A 24,318-nucleotide genomic window follows, 5' to 3' on the forward strand; every position below is an offset into this window, starting at 1 on the left:
ATTTCTATTTTTAAAAAAACGCAAAATGTATGCATTGAATTCTGTTCTTACATAAATATATAATATTTTCACACAACGTTTGCAAGAAAACCTTACTTTATCTATTGATTTTGGTTATTTGTTGTTTCTATATTTGTGTAAGAAGAGAATTTTAGTTGTGTTTATGTTATGTATTGAAATGTATTTTTGAAGTTTTAGAAAGGTACAAGGTACAGTTTTTTTTTATATATTTGGTCATTAAATAATACAATCAAGTGCAAAATGAGAAATGGACTTTTAGTGGATGGCTGGGATATATTCCAGCACCATGTGGCAATTATTAACATGCCATTTCTTCAAAACTGCATGTGATATTTCAGTCCTGTTCTTTCTGTTCATTTGTATACATATGAAATGACAATACTCGAATCACCCAACAATATATCTATCCATTGTTAGTATTACTATGGGTACATGATGAAGGTTGTGCGAATTACTCACAAGTTTAATATATATATAATATTAACTTACGTTTTGCGAGTATCGAGGTAACTCCTGCAACGTTTCGGGGCGCAACTGCTCCCTTCCTCAGGCTCCTCACGTTTTGGTTATGTATAAATCATAACCACGTCGAACTCTCCATAGGTTCAGGATATAGGATTGGTAAAAGGTGTATGGTTAAAAAACAGCAAAAATCTAAAACCCATTACAGGTACACGTCAAACTACCATGCCGTTTCCCCAATTAGAAACTGCTCCTTGGAATGTTAAAACTGTGAGTAGCCACGGTCCGCGTGTGCTGCAATGCTCCAATGTTTCCTCGTAGAGCATGAGGTCTGGTGCCTCCCCTCCCTATCCCCTTTCATTTTTTTCCCCTTCTCCTCCGCCTCCTCCATTCCCATTCATGTCAAGTCCAGCGTGAATTCCTCCTCTGTTTGAACTTCGTGTGCTACTTCAAGGGTTACATTAAATCCTATTTTTACGTATTCCTTTCTATCCCATTTCTTGAACATCTTCCCCCAAATGTCATCGATATTCCCGTCATTTCTGTTTAATTTATTCTCTCTTCCCTTACATATATACGACCCTTCATATACATTCCTCCTTATAGCTTTTAGCTCTTCTCTAAGCACTTTCCGTTTGGAGATTACATGGCCTTCATCAAGAGCCCCGTCTTGGGAACACCCTCCCTTATATCCTTGTCGTGTGCCCCCCATCGGACATTCATACTACTTCATATTTGGTCCACGTATTCCTTGCTGCATTTGCAAACTATTCCATACACACCTTTCATCCCTCTCTCGTTTATTTCTTCTTCTTTTCTTTCTTATACCCCGTGAAATGCTTCTCTAAAGTTTTTGCTCACATCCCGCACCTTACGCCATATCCTCTTACAAGTCTGGACCCCTTTTCTCACTGTCTTTCTTTCTTGTCTTCCTCTTTTTTCCTCCTTCTCTCTCTTTTTCTCTATCTCTGTCCTCCACCCTGGGGGCGGGAGGGGGGAAGAGGACTGAGAGAGAGAGAAAGAGATGTCCTTCTTTCCCCTCTCTTTCTTTCCTTCCTTCTTCCTTTGCACCCTTCCCCCTCTCTCTTCTCCTCACTCCCCCTCACCATTATTTCTCTCCTTCTTTCTTTCTTTTGATTTTCTCTCTCCTCTCTCTCTCTGTCTCTCTAAAGAAGGAAAAAAAGAATGGGAGAAAGAGAGAAGGGGTAAGAGAGAGGAGAGAAGCCTTTCTCTTTTCTTTTTTTCTTTCTCTCCTTGGGGTGGGGGAGTTTCTCTCTTCCTTAACTCCGGGTGTCCGGGAAAGAGGAAAGAGAAGTGGCACCTCCCCGATTGCTTTTTCATCTTTGTGCTCTTTCTTTTCTTCTTTTTCGAAACAAAGAAAGAAATCCCAAGACCCCTCGAACCCGGGGCAGGGGGCAACCCCCTCAATCTCTATCTCTCCTTCCTTCCAGAAGAGAGATAGGAAAGAAAAGAATTTCGATTTTCTCCAATATTCCGGGGAAAGTACGGAATGCCTATATATTTAAATTCCCCCCTCTCCATCTCTAACTTCTTCCTCTTTTTCCTTTCCATCTTTCTTTGGTTTATTCCTTTCCCATATGTGACCTTAGCTTTACTTAAATTCCCCTTTAACTCCTCCTCTCGGTATCCATTCCTCTTTCCGATTCTCATTATCCATTTGATTTCTTTACATAAATCAACTTGGTTATTACATAATCTGTGAGCCTGCAGGAAGAAGTTTTGGAATACGTTATTCTTTGTCCTGTTAGCGTGGGCCGAATCTTTGTTGATATGTAGATCTCCCATTAATGCCTTATGTTGAACCCCTGTGTAAATTTTCATTCCCTCCAGTTGAATTGCCAGGTATAAGAAACTAATCTTATGGTCATCTCTCTCTTCTTTAGTGAATTTTATCCTTTCCTCTTGTTCTCCTAGGGCTTCGAATAGTTTCTCTACCTCCTCTTCCCCTCCTGGTGGCCGCGGTGGCTCAGTCGGTAACGGGTCTGACTACCATGCTAAAGGTCCCAGGTTCGATCCCCGGCCGGTTCAAATCCGGGAACTTTTCTAACGTTGGAAGCGGCCCCGGCACCCACCCAGCATCGAATAACATGGGTACCTGGGGGAAACCCTGGGGGGTAAAGGTGGTCAGGGGCATGATGCTGATCACATCACCCCCACTCATGACCAGATCAAGAAAGTGTGGGGCGTTACCCCCACACCCCCTATATGCCTTCATGGCGTGGTGCTAAGCACAGGGGAGCACTTTACCTTTTACCTCCTCCCCTCCAATAACAAGGATATCGTCTACGTATCTGCCGTAGAACTTAGTTCCCCTGTTTATGAGGCTAAGTGCTGTCTTTTCAATAAAGTGCATAAAAATACTCCAGATAATTCCTGAAACTGGGTTCTCCTTTGCTACCCTTCTATTTGAATGTATATCCTCTCGTTTCCCCAGAAATAGTTAAACCCTGTACACATGGGGTTTGAAAAATTCTTGTTTCCCTTTGAGTATTGTAGGATAGATCTTATAACTGCTGAACCAATGCTTTTAGCTGATATTTTCGACTTTTCCATGCAAAATAATTAGAACAAAAGAACACCGTAACAGCATGCGACAAATATTGGTCTACTGAGAAAATGCTAATTTTAAAAATTTTCCGTAAGTTAAGACTTGTAAATGTTGCATATACATGTCCCCCCCCCATTCAAGGATGCGCATGGCATGTCCTCAAAGAGTGGTCTTTTTTGTTGTGCTTCCCCACAAATTCGGTCCATCCAGCATCCATAGGGCCGACACTAGAAGTGGAATTCTGGAAATGTTTCTGTAAGGTGGCAACACTGCTGCTCTTACAAATTATTATTATTTTTTCCCAAGAACTATAAGCCAATTTTATGAAACTTTGGATGGTTTTTGAAATGTACCACTGCTACATACTACATTTTTTTATTCACTTTTGTCTATTGTGGTGGTCACAGTGGCATCCCAAATACCAATTTTTGTGTAACATTTTTTAATTTCTTCTTGTTTATACACCTGTGAAGAGATCTTGTGACTTGGACAAGGAATAGAGTATGTATGGTGGTAACAATTGGTTGATATTTGTTCACTGATATTGACCAGTATTTTTCTAGAGTTTTGTGTATTTCACAAGATCTACAAAAATGCTACATGACACAAACTTCGATTATCCTGGAAATTATGCAAAATTCGAAATTTTCCTTTATTTTGGACCAGTATTGTGTGAAAAATGGGTTTTTATGATTAAATTATGGCTATTTTTATATTTCAGACCAATTCTTTGAATATTTAAGTATAAAACTGTTATATCTTTAATAACTATTAATTTTTAATTTTCATTGGCATTAGTGAGAATTGGTTAAAAATATTAATCAGGGTTGGCATGTTTAAAAACACTTGTTTTAAACATTTTATAAGGGGAAAGGTTTCTGTTGGATTGGGGGTTTGCTTTGTCTATATTATGTTGCTTTAAAGTTGGTTTTACAAAAGGTTAACTTTAAATATATAATATATCAAAAACATCAAAAACAAAAGAGAACCACGCTTTACGCGGCCACACGCAGACCCTATTCCACGTGTGGTGTTCCGTATAGTAACAGATATCGCCTGAGATATCTGTTAAGCAACAGACGAACTTTAGCCTAACTTTAATAATCGGTAACTAGAGGAGGGCTTAATAGGCTTATGATTCACTAAAATGATAGAAGGTCAGACACCTTTAAACGACATATTTATTCATTGGAAAGAACACCACTTGCGGCATAGCTGCCACCAAACATGAGCATTTCACTGTACATGGCACAAAAATGATATACAAAAGATTTTGTACTTACATATCAGCCGTTTTCACACTATATCACTCATACCTGGGGCCTTACACACGCTATTTCACTCTTTATTGCCACATCCCGACACATGGACAAATTTGTGGTATACCACACTAAAAAATTACTATTATGTGCTTCCTTGGTGTAACAAAGGCTTTGGGGGGTGATAAATGAATTTTCCTGGCTTTTCTTGGAAGGATGGCTAAGAACAACTTGGATATTCTTTGATATCCTATGGATGCTTCTATGGCGTCAGTTCTGCCGACCATGTGGTCTGGATTTCCACATGGGATGAGGGACACAAAACTCGCTATTTTGCTGAATTTTCACTGGGATCCTTAAATGCACTTGTGGACACAATATCCCACTTGGTCACACACACTTAGGCCTGTGTTTACTGTAACAGGACCTTAGATCCTTTTTCCCTTTATGTATCCTTTGTTGTTGGCACAGGTGGCCATTCACACACTGGATTTTACCAGCAACTTCCAAGCTGACCTGCTCTCAGGTGGGTCTGTAATACAAGTGAGCTTGACTAGCAAGCTCAGAACACAATAGGTCATCTGAAAGTCTCCTCTGTGACGTCACAGCCTTGACGGCTTCTCATTGGCCAGCTGGAGTCCTTTGAGATCTTTCCTTGTCTTTGGGAGAATTGCCACTTTCTCCCACCAGATGGCAGAGTTATCAATTGCTTAAAAAGCATAAACAAAAGTGTTTTTCTCAGCTTTTCTGGCTTAGTTATGCCAGATAATTGCAAATGAGTTAACTTTTAACAAATTAGGCATTATTTTACCTATGGGTGAGTGTTATCTCTGATTTTCAGTAAAGAATAAAAGATTTAGTAAACATGTGATTTGGAGCACATGGTTTTTGTTCTCCAAAATGGCTACTGTTAGCCTAACAATGGTTGGTTCTTTATAAATAAAGCATTTCTACCCCTCCCATGAGTGACAACTGGTTGGTAAACATGACCCATGATTCTAATTGGGGGTGGGGGGTATAAGTTTCTGGGAAAATAGCTCTCACAAGCTTTCCCTGATGCCAACCTAATGGCCCTTGTACTTAGGTTGGCCTGTGGTTATTTGTGTGTGGGCATGTATGCCCAATGCTGATTGGTCATACATATCCCGGCCCCTCGGGAAAAAGAAAAAGGATTCGAGAAGCGATTCGTTTTTCTTTACCCTCACTAACCTTAAACACTATTATGCAAACACACAAAAATAAATATTCACGGCTATATAAAATTAAATTACACATATGCTGTTAAAAGAAACATTTGAAATGATCTTGCATATTGACATTAATATAACCCTGTAATAGACATGTTGAAAATTACCATACTTGAAATATACATCTACATTGATGCACTCTTGGAAATATACATATTAAAAATATTTGTAATACATTGAGGACAGAGTTTCTGCCTCCTATTCCATTCCTATCCCTATGAAAGTTCTTGGGTGTCTTGAGTCATGACTACCCATTATGATAAAGAATTTATATAGATGTACATATATATATATATATAAGATACTTTGATCACCGTACGTAATTTGTAAGACTGTTTGTTCTCTTCGCCTTGAAGGGAATGGATTACTCTACCCTTTCAGCACTTAGTCCAAAGAGACACATTTATATAAAGAAGCCCTTGAACACTGTACTTGTGTACCTAAGTCTGCATACACACATTGGACTTTCTTTATACGTAGGTTCGGATATCACTTGTCTATGCGCACTTACACAATGCGCACTATGGGTAGGTCCTGGTTTTCATGGTTGTTAATTTCCGCTCGGTAATCTTGGGGGGTGACAACCACTATTCGGACACTCCCCATGCTTCCTGTGCCTCAGGGGGCATGGTGGATAGTTCCCAACATCTTGCTTGAGATGTATCGCTCTTCACCCCTAAGCCTGTGTGTTTTGGGATGGTGGCACACTTGTGATGGGTCACTGCACACTATCACTTGCCCCATTACTTACACAATTTGGCTGTGTTGGTGGTGAATTCCCATGTTTGGCTTTGGCTGTACCTTGGTTGTGTCGACATTTACCTTTGGCCTACTCAAACATGGTGGTAGTGGAGATGTTTACTAATTTTGTTTTGGCATTTTGAGCTCTGAGGGATGTTTCTTACCATACCCTCAAATAGAACAACATAAATGTGAAATACTCTAAATATAGGATATATTAGAACATTGACAGTATATAAAATGCACAAAAATGAAATATAGGTCCCATATACTATTTACAACTGCTGTTCTGTATTCAGACAGAACTGAACCCCATCCACAACTTTGCTTAGCATTTTTGAGGCACTTTGGATGCTAAATCGGGATGTAATAGTTTGAGCTTGTCGATGTACAGGTTGTATACTTTGGGACTACATCTCCATAGCTTCATGTTATTTACATGTTGATTACTTATATTTCTACCATTGACACAATGTATAACATTAAAAATATTACATGTTACTTGACTAATACAAATAAATGGACCAAAGAATGTATGAAAGAGTTTATGAGTTTGTCCCTCTAGGGCCTTACTCTGCAAATGTGACTTGAGGAATACTAGGTCATGCAATTGAATTTCCCTCCTGTGTTGTTGCAGATCATTTAACTTCTTATTATTCTTAGCCCTTTTGTCAGCTGTCCGGGACACAGCCATGAAGAGTTGCTGGTCCCATTCAGTCTGTTCTCCGACCGGTATATGGAAATGTTCCATAACCGGATTTCTCAGGGATGTATGCAACCGTAGTTCTGCTGGCGCATACCCTGTAGTGTCATTTATCGAATGATTGATAATGTTGACAACAGCTGGCAACTTATCAGACCAAGTCTTGTGGTTTTCGTGACACATGAGTTTGAGGAGTTTACCCATTTCTAGGTGAGTCCTCTCTACCAGGTTGGCCGAAGGAAGGTACGTTGGTATGAAAAGAACCTGGGTCCCCATGCTCTCAAATGCTTGGGTGAAGTTCTTTGCCCTGAACTGTGGACCATTGTCAACTATGTCCATTGTCAACTCTTTCGGGGGGTGAAAAGTGCATGAAATACACTTCCTTTATTTTCTTTACTATTGACGCTGTGGTGGCATTCCTGAGGGGATATGCAGTGATGTACCTTGAACATCCTTCGAGTACAGTTAGGATGTATCTCTCTTTCCGTTTGCTGGGAGGCAGCGGGCCTACGAGGTCACAGAAGAGAGTTGCCCCCAACCTTTGTATGTGGTGGGTTTGCAGGATTTGGCGAGGAGGATGGAGATTTGGCTTGACTTGCTGGCATTGTACACAGTCATTGACCCAGGCTTTAATTGTCCGTCTCATTCCTGGCCAAAAATAGCTGCGGAAAACCTTGTTGTGTGTCTTATCGACACCAGGGTGCCCATCATCATTGTGGTAGGCGGTAATAACTTGGGGTATTAATGTCTGGGGGATATAAATTCTAAAATTATCCCTGAAATGGAAATCCCTGACTACCAAGATGTTTTGGATCTGGTACTGATTGTCCCAGTTCCTACTTCTGGGGTCATTGCTCTGACTTCCTTTAGTCAGATGGTCAATGATGGCCTTACTCTTTGGATCAGCCTGCTGTTCCCGCTGGAGCTGGTCATTGGATAGATTACCCACTGATACGGGCAACAGATGTATAGAGTTTAGGTGTTTCACCTGCTGCTGCTGTTTGTCTGGTGCTCGTGACAGCATGTCCGCGAGGCCATTATCCCTCCCAGCCACATACTCTACGTGAAAGCTGTAGTTCTGCAGCTTCAAGAACCACCTGGTTAGCCGTACATTCCAGGTGTAGGCAGAGTTGAGCCATGAGAGACTCTTGTGGTCGCATAATATGGTAAAAACCTGGCCTTGGAGAAGGAAGGAAAATTTCTCGATGCACCACACAATGCTGAGAAGCTCGAGCTCCGTTGAAGTGTAACCTAATTCATAGTTTTTGAGGGAGGGGTTGCTTTTCCCCATCTGAATACTGAAAACAGAATCCACCTACCCCGGATCCGGATGCATCCGTTTGAAGATAGAACTTCTGAGAGAAGTCTGGGTGGAAGATCTTACAGTCCCGTTGGACAGCTACTTTCAGCCCCTCGAAAGCATGTTGTGCCCTCGCATCCCATTGCCATTTAGAACCCTTCTTCAACAGATCATAAAGTGGTTGAGTATGTGTATTGTACTGAGGGATAAACTTTCTTATCCAACCAAACGAACCGAGGACCTTTTGCAATTGTTTAATGTTGGTTGGAGCTTGGAGGTTCGCAATCGATTCTACATACTCGGGGCACATGGATATGTGTTGTGAGTTGACGTTATGTCCGAGGAACCTGATTTGGTCCCTAGCAAAGGAACATTTGGATAACTTGAGGGTCATGCCTGCATTTTGGAAGATCTCAAGTATCCTGTCAATGTGCTCTAGATGTTCTTCTAGAGTCTCCGAAAAGATTGTCACGTCATCGACATAAGCTAACGCAAAGGATTCTGTCCCACTTAGTAGCTTGTTCATTACCTCGATGAACACCTGCATACTGTTGACATGTCCGAAAATCAACCTCTTGAACTGGTACATTTTCCCATTGAACGTGAACGCCGTATATCTCCTGGACCCTTCTTCTAAGCTAATTTGCCAGAATCCTGAGGATATGTCCAGGGAGGAGAAATACTTCTTGCCTTGAAATTGTGAGAAGATCTCCTCCATATTGAGGGGCTTCATTTTCAGCGGTAGGATCAGTTTGTTGATCTCGCGCTGATCTAGTGTAAGCCGCAGAGACCCATTTGGTTTCTGGACCACTAAGACAGGGGAGACGAACTCAGAGTTGGAGGGTTCAATAATGTCCCACCTGACGAGTTGGTCAATCTCCCTCGCTACCCCTACTTTATACTTGATCGGTATGGGATAGTTCTTACGAGCTATATATTCGGTTTTGTTGAGGACTATTTTATGTTCATGCATGTTACATTTGCCAGGGCGGTCGCTGAAAACTTTTCTCCTTCGGGAGAGGGTTTGAAATAATGACTCTTGCTGTTCTATTGTTAGGGTTGCTGCTTCGGTGGCAGCTTTCCTTATATCCGCATGGGACGCAAAATCTGTCTCCTGGAATATATCCAGGGGGAAAATATCAATTTTGTGGATAGGAGATGGCCCGTCTGGTTCCGTCGCCAAGTCAACCGGTAAGAACTTGGTGACTGCAGAGCAAGAGCTGCTGTGGAATAGCAATTGGTGTGATGCAAAATCTACTTGGGCGTTGACCCCATATAACCAATCGAGACCAAGAATGCAGTCGATGCTTAGCTCATTTACGACTAAGAACTCTACCATTAGCGTGACATTTTCAATCGTGACACCTACGGATGTGATTCCCATGATTTTCTGCTTTTTGGACCCTGAATAGTCTATCAACTTGATGTTGTCACACTTGATTAACCTTGGGCGTGACGCTTTTTGATTGATCTTTCTCCACATTCTGGAATGGAGTACAGAGATCTCCGCACCCGAGTCTACAAGAGCTCTGGTGGGCATGTCTACTAGGGTTACATTTATAAGGGCACCATATCTGCTAACACCTGTTTTATTAATGGGTACTACACTGTTACAATTATCCCTTACCAGTTCCTTTTCTATAGACTCGTAGTCGTCTAAGTTAAGGAATGATACATTTACTAATCTGGAGGGTTTTACTTCACCTTCGCCACCATCACCCCCTACGAGAGCAGCGTTGGCTAGTTTCCCGTGGGTGGGGTGTATGGCATTATGGAGTCTACATCCTCCCATTGTTGAGGTGACTGACGTTTGTTGGTCTCTGGCTGTTGCTGGGTAAACCACCGTACCTCATCTAACGCCTTGAGAATCATGTCCATGCCCCTGGGACTGAGGTGAACCAGGTCAGGCCTTTTGTAACTGCCATACCCCATGGTTTCCTCAAATAAGGACATATTTAATTCTTGACCCTGGTGAGTAAACTTGGAAGAAACATCAAGCACTCTTATATTACCTTTGTTCTCCAGTGAGGTAATTTTACCTATGAGAGAATCATACCCTGCCCAGAACTTAGCTCTATTTTCCTTAGCTAGTCTGGGAATTGGTGGAGGTGTCAGAATGATTATCTTCTTGGCACCTTTCCTCTTAAGAATCCCTACTATGCACTCGAGGTTCCGCAGCACTCGGTCGCTGTCTTCCCCTTGGAGCATGTCATTTGTTGCAATCATCAACACTACTTTATCGTGCACACTTTTAGTACGACGGAGTTCACTGAGCAGCTGGCTAGAGAATTGTTCCGACTTACATAGCCCTACATGGTATCTACCGTCATAGTCCCTTTGGACTGGGTACCCAAACTTGTTTTGAGCTAGCCTAGACAACATTGAATCTCCAATGGCTTGATGGGCCTTAATGATTGGATGATGATTACACTGGGTTGAACATGGTGGGCTTAATCTAGGTTCGGCATCGCCCCTCCCCACTTCAGGACGTTGCCTATCTAGTTTCCCTGACTGTGGCTTTCGGAATGCACCTCAGCTATATGCTCTGTGGACCCGAGAGGTCTTAACGAACTCCTACCCTGGGGTTCTATACCCTTTCTTGGTCCTTTACCTTTTTTCCCGCTGATGGGTTCCTTAAACCTATTCTTATCCCTACGCCTGTACTGGTTACTGTATGCTTTATCGGGATCTGATGGACCACTTGTGTCATCCTTCCCACGACTCACGTACGTCTGGTTGACGTGAGGGGTGGTTCTCCCATATGGAAGTCGTGCATGCCTTGTGCTATCTCTCTCAGGGTTTTGTGGTGCCTGTACACTTTCATACCTGAGTATGGAATTGGCCACTGCCTGTAAAGAGGTAAAGGGGGCTAGGACCAGCTGATCCCTTAAGCTACGTGGCAGCTGTTGGATGACATGTGTAAAAATCTGGTGATCTGCAATTTCTGGTAAGGCCAGTCTAAACATCTTCACCTGTTTCCAAAAATATTTATGCATTGACCTATGTAGGTTAGGGTTATATTTGCCATTAAGGGCTTTTGATAATGAGGAAGCCCTCCACCCATCACCTTGAAAATACTTCAGGAACTGTTTCTTAAAGTTCACATACGATCGGAACTTGTGTTCGTTCCTTTCGAACCACTGGCGTGCCTCGTCCCGCAGACTATACGACACTATTTTAAGGGCATCCTCTAGATCTATTTCTAAAAGATCAAGATCCCTCTCAAATTCTTGTAGGAAATCAGAGGCCAGATTATTTCCCTGACCGCTAAACGTGGGCAGTTGTTTTAGGTCTGAGAACCTAACCCTGGGTGCACTTTTACCCCTTCTTCGGTTTTTCCTTTTCCGTTGGCTTCGGAATTCTGTGTCCGAACCTCCGGATGAGGATTCCGAGAAGTTATGTGAAGCATGGTACCTTTGGGGGGAGGAATACCCACTACTATGATCTGACATTGGACCTCTGCTAGTGGCTTCGGGAACCTTGTGCAAGTGGTTGGTGGCTCCGACGGCAGACTCTTTACTTGGGTGAGGACTTGGCTTGGTGCATGGGTTTACCGGAGCAGGTGATTTAGTAATGTACCTCTCCAACCCCTCTAGGCATGCCAAAATTTTCGTGAGGGCTGCACTATCTTTAGCCTGTTCGGTTGCCCGATCCTCCTCACTATTGTCTGATAGCGGAAGGGCGGGCTGCGGAACACTCTGACCCTCGGAGATGCTATTGTGCGAACTAGGTTCTTTAACCATACAGTTCTGCATCTCCCTCCTCAATCGCTCAAGAATTCTATCTTCTATGGCGATGGCACTATCACTGCGGGCAATTTCCCTGCAAGTGTCCTCCAGGGCATCTAACCTGCCTAGGAGTTGTGCTACGGTGGTCTGGTTGTCTGTGCCATTTACCCCTTGCACTATTTCCCTCAATTCACTAACTTGTTCAGATAGCTGGACATAGTCCCTATTGACCTGTTTTTCCAGCTCGTTACATCTGATTTCTACGTTACTGATCCTGTCGGTATTTGACGATACCGACCTAACCAGTGCTTCGGAAGTTTTTGTCGTTACGTTGTGGATGGAGTCCAGTCTAGCCTGGAACTCCATATGAACAGCCTCCAGTTTCCTATGCATCTCTGCTGATGCCTGGACGATTTCCCTTCCCTGACTGTCAAGCTTTTGTCCCTGACTATCAATTTTTTGCCCCTGATTGTCAATCTTTTGCCCTTGACTATCAATTTTTTGCCCCTGATTGTCAATCTTTTGCCCTTGGTCTTTGAGCATGGCTATAATTAAGGCTAGTTGGGAGTCTCCACTACCACTGGGGGATGACATATGGCCGGCTGGCCGTTCTAGTGACTTTGACCTTGTATCCATTGTAGTGAATCTGCTACCTCTGAGTCTCATAATCTCGTATAAGGGGAAAGGTTTCTGTTGGATTGGGGGTTTGCTTTGTCTATATTATGTTGCTTTAAAGTTGGTTTTACAAAAGGTTAACTTTAAATATATAATATATCAAAAACATCAAAAACAAAAGAGAACCACGCTTTACGCGGCCACACGCAGACCCTATTCCACGTGTGGTGTTCCGTATAGTAACAGATATCCCCTGAGATATCTGTTAAGCAACAGACGAACTTTAGCCTAACTTTAATAATCGGTAACTAGAGGAGGGCTTAATAGGCTTATGATTCACTAAAATGATAGAAGGTCAGACACCTTTAAACGACATATTTATTCATTGGAAAGAACACCACTTGCGGCATAGCTGCCACCAAACATGAGCATTTCACTGTACATGGCACAAAAAAGATATACAAAAGATTTTGTACTTACATATCAGCCATTTTCACACTATATCACTCATACCTGGGGCCTTACACACGCTATTTCACTCTTTATTGCCACATCCCGACACATGGACAAATTTGTGGTATACCACACTAAAAAATTACTATTATGTGCTTCCTTGGTGTAACAAAGGCTTTGGGGGGTGATAAATGAATTTTCCTGGCTTTTCTTGGAAGGATGGCTAAGAACAACTTGGATATTCTTTGATATCCTATGGATGCTTCTATGGCGTCAGTTCTGCCGACCATGTGGTCTGGATTTCCACATGGGATGAGGGACACAAAACTCGCTATTTTGCTGAATTTTCACTGGGATCCTTAAATGCACTTGTGGACACAATATCCCACTTGGTCACACACACTTAGGCCTGTGTTTACTGTAACAGGACCTTAGATCCTTTTTCCCTTTATGTATCCTTTGTTGTTGGCACAGGTGGCCATTCACACACTGGATTTTACCAGCAACTTCCAAGCTGACCTGCTCTCAGGTGGGTCTGTAATACAAGTGAGCTTGACTAGCAAGCTCAGAACACAATAGGTCATCTGAAAGTCTCCTCTGTGACGTCACAGCCTTGACGGCTTCTCATTGGCCAGCTGGAGTCCTTTGAGATCTTTCCTTGTCTTTGGGAGAATTGCCACTTTCTCCCACCAGATGGCAGAGTTATCAATTGCTTAAAAAGCATAAACAAAAGTGTTTTTCTCAGCTTTTCTGGCTTAGTTATGCCAGATAATTGCAAATGAGTTAACTTTTAACAAATTAGGCATTATTTTACCTATGGGTGAGTGTTATCTCTGATTTTCAGTAAAGAATAAAAGATTTAGTAAACATGTGATTTGGAGCACATGGTTTTTGTTCTCCAAAATGGCTACTGTTAGCCTAACAATGGTTGGTTCTTTATAAATAAAGCATTTCTACCCCTCCCATGAGTGACAACTGGTTGGTAAACATGACCCATGATTCTAATTGGGGGTGGGGGGTATAAGTTTCTGGGAAAATAGCTCTCACAAGCTTTCCCTGATGCCAACCTAATGGCCCTTGTACTTAGGTTGGCCTGTGGTTATTTGTGTGTGGGCATGTATGCCCAATGCTGATTGGTCATAATTTAAAATGCATGACTGTTTCTTACTCATATTGTAATTGTTTTACTCATATTGTAATTGTTTTTTGGTTCGCAAAACTGACGAAATTATAAAATTATACCACATAAAAATATAAAAAATTACCTTATTTGGATGAATATGTATCATTGGTTGAATATTTTTTTAAATAAATGATAATGAAAATTTTTAGAAATTTTTATTATGAGATGGCAACACTGATGCCTGAAGAAAATTTCACTCTCTTTTGTAAATTATTTTATAAACTTTAGTATTGTATTCAAACACAAAATTGAGTGTCTGAAGATATATTTGTATGCTAATGTCAACTTTATTTCTTGTATGCTTCATGTCATCTTTCTTTTCCCAGATGAATGGTAAATTTACTATTTCTCGTGATGATGTAACCGCTTTACGTGTCTGATGTCAATGTAATCATACTTAATAATAAGTAGTAATTGATAAATAATAAATAAAAATGTTAACTTACTGTAATGAATATCCATAATCCACTGAATACTTGGAAAAGTAGATATATATATGTAAGAACAAATAAAATGAGATTTTGAAATATATTTTGGAATGGCAACACTGACATTTGAAGAAATATACATAACGTTTCTGTACGATAACTCCTATCTCTTAGTATTTTGAATCAGTGTGCAAAATTTCATGTCTGTATAGCAAATAGTAACAGAGCAATTAATTTTCACAAAAGGGTCAAAAATCATAGGTTGCCTGTGAATTTTCCAATTATATCCATACACGCTGAATGGGTTAATAATAGTAACAATGGATGTATTGTTTTGTAATTCCAGTATATAATACCTTTATTCGAAAACTGATGAAAAAAAGACGGAACTGAAATACAGTATAGTTTTAAAGAAATTGCACATTAATTACTGCCGTGTGCTAATAAGTGGTCAGGGTAAATTTCTACAATTGGGCCTTTGCCTCCACATCCCCTGAATCCTTAAAATATTGATTTTTACTCATTCTTGCTTGTAGAATTGCATTTTTTCAAAAAAAATGTATGTACAAGTTATAGCCACATTTAGAAATCTATCCCATAATAATATGGGCCTCCCCCAATGACGCAGTGGTAGCATCGTCACCTTGTAATCAAGGGGTCCCAGGTTTGATACCCGGTGGAGGCACACAGTGGTTCAGATCCCACTTTAAGCTGTAGGTCTAGCCCCGATTAGCCTTACTGTGCATAAAATATACTTAAAACACCAACTCAATCAAACCATAATAATATGGCAGTAACAAAGGGAAACAAAGGACTTTTTCAAACTTTCATTGTTAATTGTAGTAACAATAGATGTATTGTTTTGTCATTCGAGTATGTCATACCTTTGTATGTATACTAAAGATAAAGAAGGACAGATCTGAAATATTGTGTGTAGTTTTCAAGAAATGGCACTTTAATTGTTGCTGCCCACTGTTGGTCGAAATATCTACCATCTGGGCACTGAAAGTTAAAACATTTGCAACATGCTTAAAACAAACAAAAAACTGTTTTTATAAATTTGCAAATTTTGCCAATCCTGTCTAGAATAGTCAATATACTGACTGTTGCAAGACCCTTTGGCAGCAGTTCCCGGATAAAGGGAAATTTTAGTATAGGTGGCAGAAAATTATCTTCCTGCATAAATTTTTTGTGCATACATGTATTTACTTATATTTTTTTTCTTCCAGGAAAGATTGCAACTGTTAACAATTTACAGCAGAGATTGGATAATGATGCAGCATTTGCTTTGTGTTCACCTGAAAAAGATCAGTCCAACCTGTCCCATCACAGTTCAGACTCTGATTTTTATTGAATGCAGTATTTACTTACATGATTGTCACTTTTTTTTTTAATAGTGCTGTAAAGTGTATCTTATAAAGCTAGAGCATAACTGTCAAGACACGATGCACCTAAATATAAGCAGGAAACAAAAGATTAACGAAACACAACAACATAGGACAGCTGTTTGTTTCTAGTTTCCAAATGACATTAATTTCATAATTTTGTAAAATATTTTCATAACCACTTGAGTTAACATGCAAAAAGAAGTTACAAGAGACTTAAATGCAATGCATGAAAACACAGATAAAAGTGTAAAGTTTCAATAGTTTCTTCCTCAGGATGGCCAAGAATTAAAATAAATATTGAAAAATATTGATTAGTTGAAAAGCAGAACTTGCCAACATTGAGTCTGGAACCCAAAGTGTGGGAACAGGGGCGGAGGGGGGGGGGGGGGGGGTACTCACTTATCACATGAGACAAACACCTTTTTCGTCAAGCACCGCCCTTTGTCTTCTGACGTGTGTGCTGAATGCCATCATTGTTAGGTTTAGGTGTCTTAGCATAAATACACCTCAATTTTTCGTGGCTTCATCAAAAAGGTATTATTTATGCTAAGAGAATTAACCTAATGACAAAGCAATTAGCCTGATGCCGGAAGACAAAGTGTGAGGCTTAAGCAAAAAGGAGTTTGAGTTATGTGCAATAAGTAAGACCCGAAAGCAGTTTCACAGCAGAAGAATTATGTTCACAACCAGTTGAAAATACAAACATCTCTCATTTTTACCTATGTTTTCATACCTTACATTTAATTTATTGAAAACATAATTGGGCTGGCAATGTATTTCTATAGAGCGACCACAAGGAAAAAAACCTTGGACAAAAAATCCCCATGCAGCTTTCTCTTCTTCCGTTCAGCTCGGGCCATAAAAAGCATTCTCCTCTCCCCCCTCCCCCTTCCCGTCTACTCCACGCAGGTGTACGGTGCACAGGAGTCGAGGGTCTGCGCAGGTTTTTTGCTTGTGGTTCCACTATAGTCTCTTGCAAATATATATTTATTTAGGGTAGTATTAATAAGTTTTTGTGACTAATTAGTATTTTTGGGGAAGTGACAATTATGAAAGTAACTATTAATTATTGCCTGGAAGCGTTTCTCGGCATTTACCACATGAGTGGGTCTTCCACGGATTTATATGAGCTTCTGTGATTGTAAAAGTTTACGAGTGTTTGAAGCGTATGAGGAGAGAAAATGGATTGTACCATATACATATTCCCTTTTTTTAATCTTGTATAGTATTTGAGGATTTGTGATCCATAGATTTATTGTGTGTGCCTGTATGTAGTACACCTCCATACGTATAATGCAAGTATGAATTTACATTATTCCAAACAGTTTTGTATGTTACACATTCCGGTTTTATTGGATGTTGTTAGCAACTTTTTGAATGTATTTCATGTGTTTCCACGGAATCCATAAGACTGCAATTTTGACTAATGAAGAATCTGTGCATATTGATGAAAGTTTGTATTTCTTTTAGGTTGTTTCAGATTGGAAATCAATTATGTATACACAAAAGAAAGAGAAAAAATAATAAAATATAATTTTTAAGATAATTTAGAAGTTAGCCAAAATGTATTTTCTGGCAATAATCATAACAATGCAATTGGTTGCATATTGAAGTGCTTTACTTATTTACCCTTGGCTATAACCACTTGCTTAATCAAATATATAAACTCTAGTCAAAAATAGAGACCTTTTTAATCACATGATCTTTAGCCCAAAGAAACATGTTGTTAATGATGCTAGTGAATCAATTTATGGTGATTTTTATAAAACCCTTGGAATATTCACGTACTCATTCTGTATGATAATTTTCATCTCTGCAAGCCTGTGAAATATTGTACAGTTTTATTGTCACAAAGTAAAAATTTGTTTACATCATTATTTGACACTTTACCCTTGATGCAATTGTACAGGTATTGATTTGATTCTAATGAAACATCAATAAAAAAACTGAATTTGGTAAATTATTTTTCTTCTTATATCCAATTCCTGATACTACACAATTCCTCAGCATCCTTAACCTTTATCATACAGGAGCTTCTCAGGATGGGAAGTATCAAACATGCACTTTTCAAACTTGGTGCGAAGTACAAAAAAAAATTGTAGCACGATTTGGTGAAATTTATACTTTGTACTTCCCAATAATGAAAGTTAAAGGAAGAAGATTAAAATAGTTTTTTTTCTTCAAAATGGTATTCAGCACCCTCCTGTGGCCACCACAATAGACCAAAGTGAACGAAAAATTTAGTGTGTAGTAGTGGTACAGTCAACGGCAAAGGTAATTGTAGGCAAATTGTCCACCGCTATTTTCATAACTTTTTTATTCTACGTGTGTTGTTTTAAGGAATGAAAGTATGTTGGTTCGAAGCAGGCATTGTTCTCTGCTTATTGACGTCATTATTTCAATTCATTGACATCACATTGTGTAATTCAGACCAAATGAAAATGATGGTGGACAATTTGCCTTCTGTTTCTTTCGCCGTTGGGTGTACAACCATGCAAAGTTGCATTAAAATAGGCTTATACTTCGCGCGCGCGCGTGTGTGTGTGGGGGGGGGGGGGAGTTGGGATTATGTAAATGAGTGGCAGTATTGGCAGCTTACAGAAAAAAATCTGGAATTTTGCTTCTAGCATCCCAATGAATGTTGGATCGACGAAATTTGCAGGTATTCTCCATTCTTCGAGGACATGCAATGCTTCTCCCCCAATTTTGGATTTAAAAAAATATGAAATTGTGCAACATTTTCAAGATTGGTAAAATTTTGCCCTTTTCCCCTGGACCTGGCCTACCTACTGACTGCCGGTGAGATCGTCCACCCAGTTACAGGGTGACATGTGGTCAGCACGACAAATCCCCAGTCATCGTTGTATGTTTCTATGGCCAGGTTATGCTACTCATTCGTAGCTCCTAGTTTACTCACGATGGTGGATGGCCAGCAGTCTCATACACAGGCTGAAATCTTGGGAGAGACTAATCTGCGCATGCCCCATAGCCGGAGCCCAAAGCATGACACCTTAGACTGCACGGTCATGGCGCAGGACATGCATTATTACATGTAAAAGCGAAATATGTCAAATATGTTGCATGCTGAATACAGCAGTTTATGATGATAAAATGACATATATATATACTGTGATGCACAATAGGGAAGTGCGAAAGGGATGGCATGAGAGACTTAAGGAAAATTTTCATGTGTGTTAACCCTTTCTACACCTCACCGCTGTGAGCACTAAAATTTGTTCATAAAAGAACCCTGTAAAATATTATGTACACAATTTATTATTTCTGTATTGTAAAAAAAAAATTAAACAATTATGCATACTATTGGTTATTATAAGTATGTTTGTTAGTGTATTTACAGTTCCATTTTAATGACATTAGTACAGGCCTCTATTACTTTGTTAAGTCCCAGCACCTTTCGTTGCGGCCCTTATTCACTTCACTCCTCTCACCTGCATATTCATTCCAACCTAGTCTTCTTCTTTTGTTTTATCAGCTTCTCAGTGGGTGGCTCCTTGCTTTCGCACGTACAAACTATTTCAGATCATTCCCCCCCCCCTCCCCCGAGTTCTTTAAGTCAATTCCACACATGAAAAATTCTCATCCACGCTATTTGCAGAATGCTTTCTTCTGTCTATCCACTCTGCCATTTTTTTTTCCTTTCATCGTCTGTGTAGCCTCTAGTCTTCTCCCTCCTGGGGTGGTTCCTGAACTGGCCAGCAGAGGTGGTGTCCACAAGAGCCACTTTGGGTCACACAAAATTTGCTGCCCTCTTGCATATTTTGTCACACTTTTGTGTAGATTTTACACTTAGCTGCCCATATTATTATTATTATATCTCAATAAGGTTACAATTAAGCCATACAACATTTCATTTTGAACAATATTAATACAAATAATGACTTGATGCCCTATGTAGTTAAAAAAATATACAAAAGCTACATCTAAGGAAAATGTGATGAATTTAAATAAGTATATAAAGTGTTCTATAGTAGCAATGAAATAAAGAATGTTTGAGTTATACATATTTAGAAGAAAGGAAAGTGAAAGGGTGTGTGGGATTGAATATGAGTGTGTGTGTGGAATTACTGTTCGAAGTACAGGGATGAAAATTTTAAAATAAGTGTAGGGGGGGGGGGGGGTTAGCACTGAAAAGAATATTACTGGAGTTAGAATTTACATGCATGGGAATGTAGAAGACGGCAGAACTGCACTTTGCTGGTACTGAGTTTGACCTTTGTCGGGAGTGAATTCCAGGTTACCGCTGCTAGGTACAAGAAGGACTTCTGACCAAATCTGGTTTTGTTATGTTTGGGGATTACTAGGTCTCTCTGTAAGGACGATCTGGTGTTTCGGGTACTGAACTCTGAGCAGAGCTTAATCCTATGATGCAATGGAGATGATTTGTTATGAATACTATGGAATACCTTATTCAGGTAGATGTAATGTATTCTCGAAGTGACTGTGGGTATGTTGTAAGTCTTGCACAATTGTTGTGAATTAGTTTCTTGTGGGTGCATGTGAATGGTTCTTAAGCAATTGTTTTGGATTGTTTCAAGTTTCTTCAGATGAGTCACGTTACCACCAAAAATAAGACTAGCACCATACTCAAATACGGAACGAATAAAGGAAAGGTAGAAATGTCTACTAAGATTTCTATTGAGATATTTAAGTTTTTTTCGAAAAATGTAAACATTGTAATAGATTTTACAAACATAGTTATTTATTTGGAGGTTAAAATTTAGCTTGGGGTCGATAATGATTCCGAGATACTTTAAATGATTGTTCAAAGGTACTCTGGCATCATTAAGGGTAATAATATCTATCGTGTTAGCCAGGATTCCCTTACTGGTGTGAAGCACCATAGCCTTTGTCTTTGCAACATTAAGCTTCAGGTTGTTGATGTTGTACCAATTTAATCTTTGGGGAATGAGTTTTCCATTTTCTCCTTTACATCCTGGTACGTTTCTCCAACATGGATGATCAGTCATCTGCGTACAGAGTAATCGATAAATCTGAATTTATTAGTGATATCGTCAATAAATAGGTTGAATAATTTTGGGCCAAGTATAGAGCCTTGTGGAATGCCTGATGACACTGACTGCTCGGTGGAAAGTGAACATCCTACTTTGAGATTTTTCTATTTGAGGGAAAACTTTCCATCCAGAGAATTGTTTTGCTATTGAAACCAATGTTCTTTAGATTTTTCTATTAGCAACTTGTGATCAACGGTATCAAAGGCTTTGCATACATCCAGGGAAATTTACCAAACTAGGGAACTGCTTTTTTGTCCAGTATGTCATGCCATTCATTAATTAGACTAAGTAATAATAATTCTGAGGATACATTCTTTCTGAATCCATACTGTAGATCAGACATCAGATTCTTGACTTCCAGGAAAGTTGAGAGTTGCTTCTCTATTACTTTTTCCATAACTCTGCTTAAGTTGGGGTTAAGGAAATTGCCTGTAGTTACATGCTGGGGTAGGAGATCCAGATTTGTGAATTGGGTTTGGAAGGACATGTTTATTATGTTGGCAAGGGGCTCCGCTATAAATAGGGGGCCAACACTACCAAAATGCTGTTGGGAATGCCATCCGAAACTCCCGCCTTTTTTACGTTTAATTCATTAATTGCCAAAACTTCATCGACTGTAACATTTTAATGTGAACTCTTCAATTTGTTGGACAACAACTGAATTGGGGTCTTCTCTTAGTATATTTGTCTGAATGGCTAGGATTAATGTGCGCTGATGCTTTGCAGATATTAGAAAAGTGAATATGTAGATAATGAGCTATGTTGGGTGGGCTTGTTAGGACATTGTCGACTAGTAAATGATTAATTGTAGTTTTTGATTCTCTACCTGTGATCTCATTGATAACCTTCCATTTGCAGTTGTTATTGCTAGTGGTCTGGTTCACCATATCTCTGTAGTAATTTACTTTTGCCTGCCTAGTAATTGTTGTGAAATGATTTCTAAAAGATTTGTATTGCTCCCACGTATAGTCACAGGAAGGGTCCACTGCTTTCTTGAACAAGCGGTTCTTCTGTGATATTAATTTAATAATTTGAGGAGTAATCCAGGGCTTCCTGCTTTCTCTCACCCGGAGAGCTCTCAACAGAGCACATTTGTTGAGTGCAGATGATTGACTTGGTCGTCCATGAAGTCGGGAGATGTACTTGCGTAGAACAGAAGAGAAAAAATTAGGTTCGTACATTTTATGAATTTTACGGGTAGTAATTAGCTTCCTTGGCATACGCATTATATTAATTTTGAGTGTGGTATAAACGAGAAAATGGTCACTCATTTCCTCATAGACAGTTCATGTAACTGTGTGCAAGTGAGGGTTCGAGGAATAAATGTGGTCGATTAACGATTTGGATGTCCACGTAATTCTTGTAGGCAGTGTAACGAGTTGTTTGTCCCCTAGGACTGATAAAGTTTCCAGTAATGTATCCGAGTCTTTGTCATATTTCAACAAATTTATGTTCATACCTCAAAAGAATATTGATAGATGGCTCGGTGGTAAGCTACTGATCATCCTTTGCAAGATTTTGCATGCTTTTCCAACCGATCCGCCAGGAGGTCTATATCCGCAACCTACGATAACGCTTTTATTTGTTTCTGGGCACGAGACTCACCCATAGTCCTTCAAGGTCAGTTTCATTGACAAGATTGGTTGATTGATTTGTTGTTTTAGGTCCACTTTATGCACAGTAAGGCTAACCGGGACTGGACCTACAGTTTAAAGTGGGATCCGAACCACTTGTGCCTCCACCGGGTATCGAACCCGGGACCCCTTGATGACAAGGCGCCATCGGGGAGGCTTCATTGACAAGAGATTACGTTGGAAGCAAGAAGGTTGTACTTAACGAAAATAGTGGTACTGCCTCCCCGGGTGGCTCGTTTCTAAAGAAGGAATGCTGTATAGAGCATCAGGAATAAATGACTGCAGCCATATTTCGCTCCATGTGATAACCAGGAAACATCGAATTTTGTTATTTTGGATGCTGATAATTCTGTGAATTTGTTGTCGAGGGACAGGACGTTCAGTGGCAGACATGAATGTGGCTTTTCCCCTCCGCAAGCTGGACATCCGGCATAGCAGCATACAACCTCAAAAGCACTTGCTTCCAACCTGTCGGCCCCTTGAAATGTGGGTCAGCGGTTGGGGAGTGGGTGGAGAATCAGCCATTTCTTGCAGATGTGAGTGACCTGGCTGTGACTGCAAGTGTTGCAAACTCAGTATCAGCTATGGCGCCATTTGAAAACTGTTTTCGTGTTGTTTGTTCAGTGCATTGGGGGAGGGGGGACCAGGGAAGACAGGTATGTAGGTAAAAAGGTTAAAATATGACTTAAGGCTGCTGAACTCGTAATAGTGCCTTATTCCTACCATTACGTTAAAATCCTGAGGGGAGTATCCATGAAAACACTAAAACAATTATACTCGGAACATGTTAAAAACAACTTTTTCAAGAGTGGCTCGATAGATGCCTCTAGCCTCTCAGTCTAGTGTACAGCAGGCTGTTCAGCAGCCTTACGTCATTTTTTAACCTTTTTACCTATTTTTACCAAACCTCTTGATCCACACCTTGTCTGATGCAGCCAATGTCATAATTAAATTGTCATAGTATGCCTACCTGATGAAGGGATTAGTTATATCCCGAAACGTACGTAAACCACATACTCACCAACGTAAATACTTTTAGGCAGTGCTCGAAAAACTGTCTTCAAAGCTAGGTGCCAGCTCTGAAAATCAGGCGCCAAGAAACCACCTACTAGCAATTATGCATACTACAGTATGTTTCAAAAGTTGCACAATTCAAACTTTGGAAATGTATATCATGAAAATCGTAAGATATATTTACACCGGATTTTTTACACTAAACTAATCCTGTAGGCTATCACTGGGTTCATAAATTTATGGTAGCATTTATCTAAATAAAAGCAATTACATTATTTTTAAAAACATTGTTAATTTTCTGAAAACATCAGAACTGATTTTAAACAATAAATACCAACTCTTAAACAATTTGTGGGATCATTTGTGTGGTGTTTGACTGGTTGTAAAACAGTTGCTTTGGGAGGTACAGCAGAAGCAGGGCATTTTTATTGGAAATCCTCTTGCACGAGAGTGTAAGAATAAGTAGTAAAATACTCTTCAGCAATGCACATGCACTGCTCTAATGAATACGCCATGCTGAATCAATTTAAAAAACACACA

General features: G+C 40.0%; 1 protein-coding gene across 2 annotated transcripts in view; it reads left to right on the forward strand.

Moving 5' to 3' along the window:
* The window catches only part of LOC145998700 (serine/threonine-protein phosphatase 6 regulatory ankyrin repeat subunit A-like), an 86,327-nt gene extending 69,856 nt beyond the window's left edge, over positions 1–16,471 (forward strand). For both annotated transcript variants that reach the window (XM_083135182.1, XM_083135183.1), the window contains one exon: positions 15,939–16,471. In XM_083135182.1, coding sequence (XP_082991308.1) covers positions 15,939–16,063 — 125 coding nt within the window. In that variant the 3' untranslated portion in view covers positions 16,064–16,471. The remainder of the gene's footprint in view (positions 1–15,938) is intronic.
* Positions 16,472–24,318: the final 7,847 nt, after the last annotated feature.

This window comes from Lepisma saccharinum, chromosome 14 (assembly GCF_977018435.1).
Source record: "Lepisma saccharinum chromosome 14, izLepSacc3.1, whole genome shotgun sequence".
In the NCBI taxonomy this organism is placed as follows: domain Eukaryota; kingdom Metazoa; phylum Arthropoda; class Insecta; order Zygentoma; family Lepismatidae; genus Lepisma; species Lepisma saccharinum.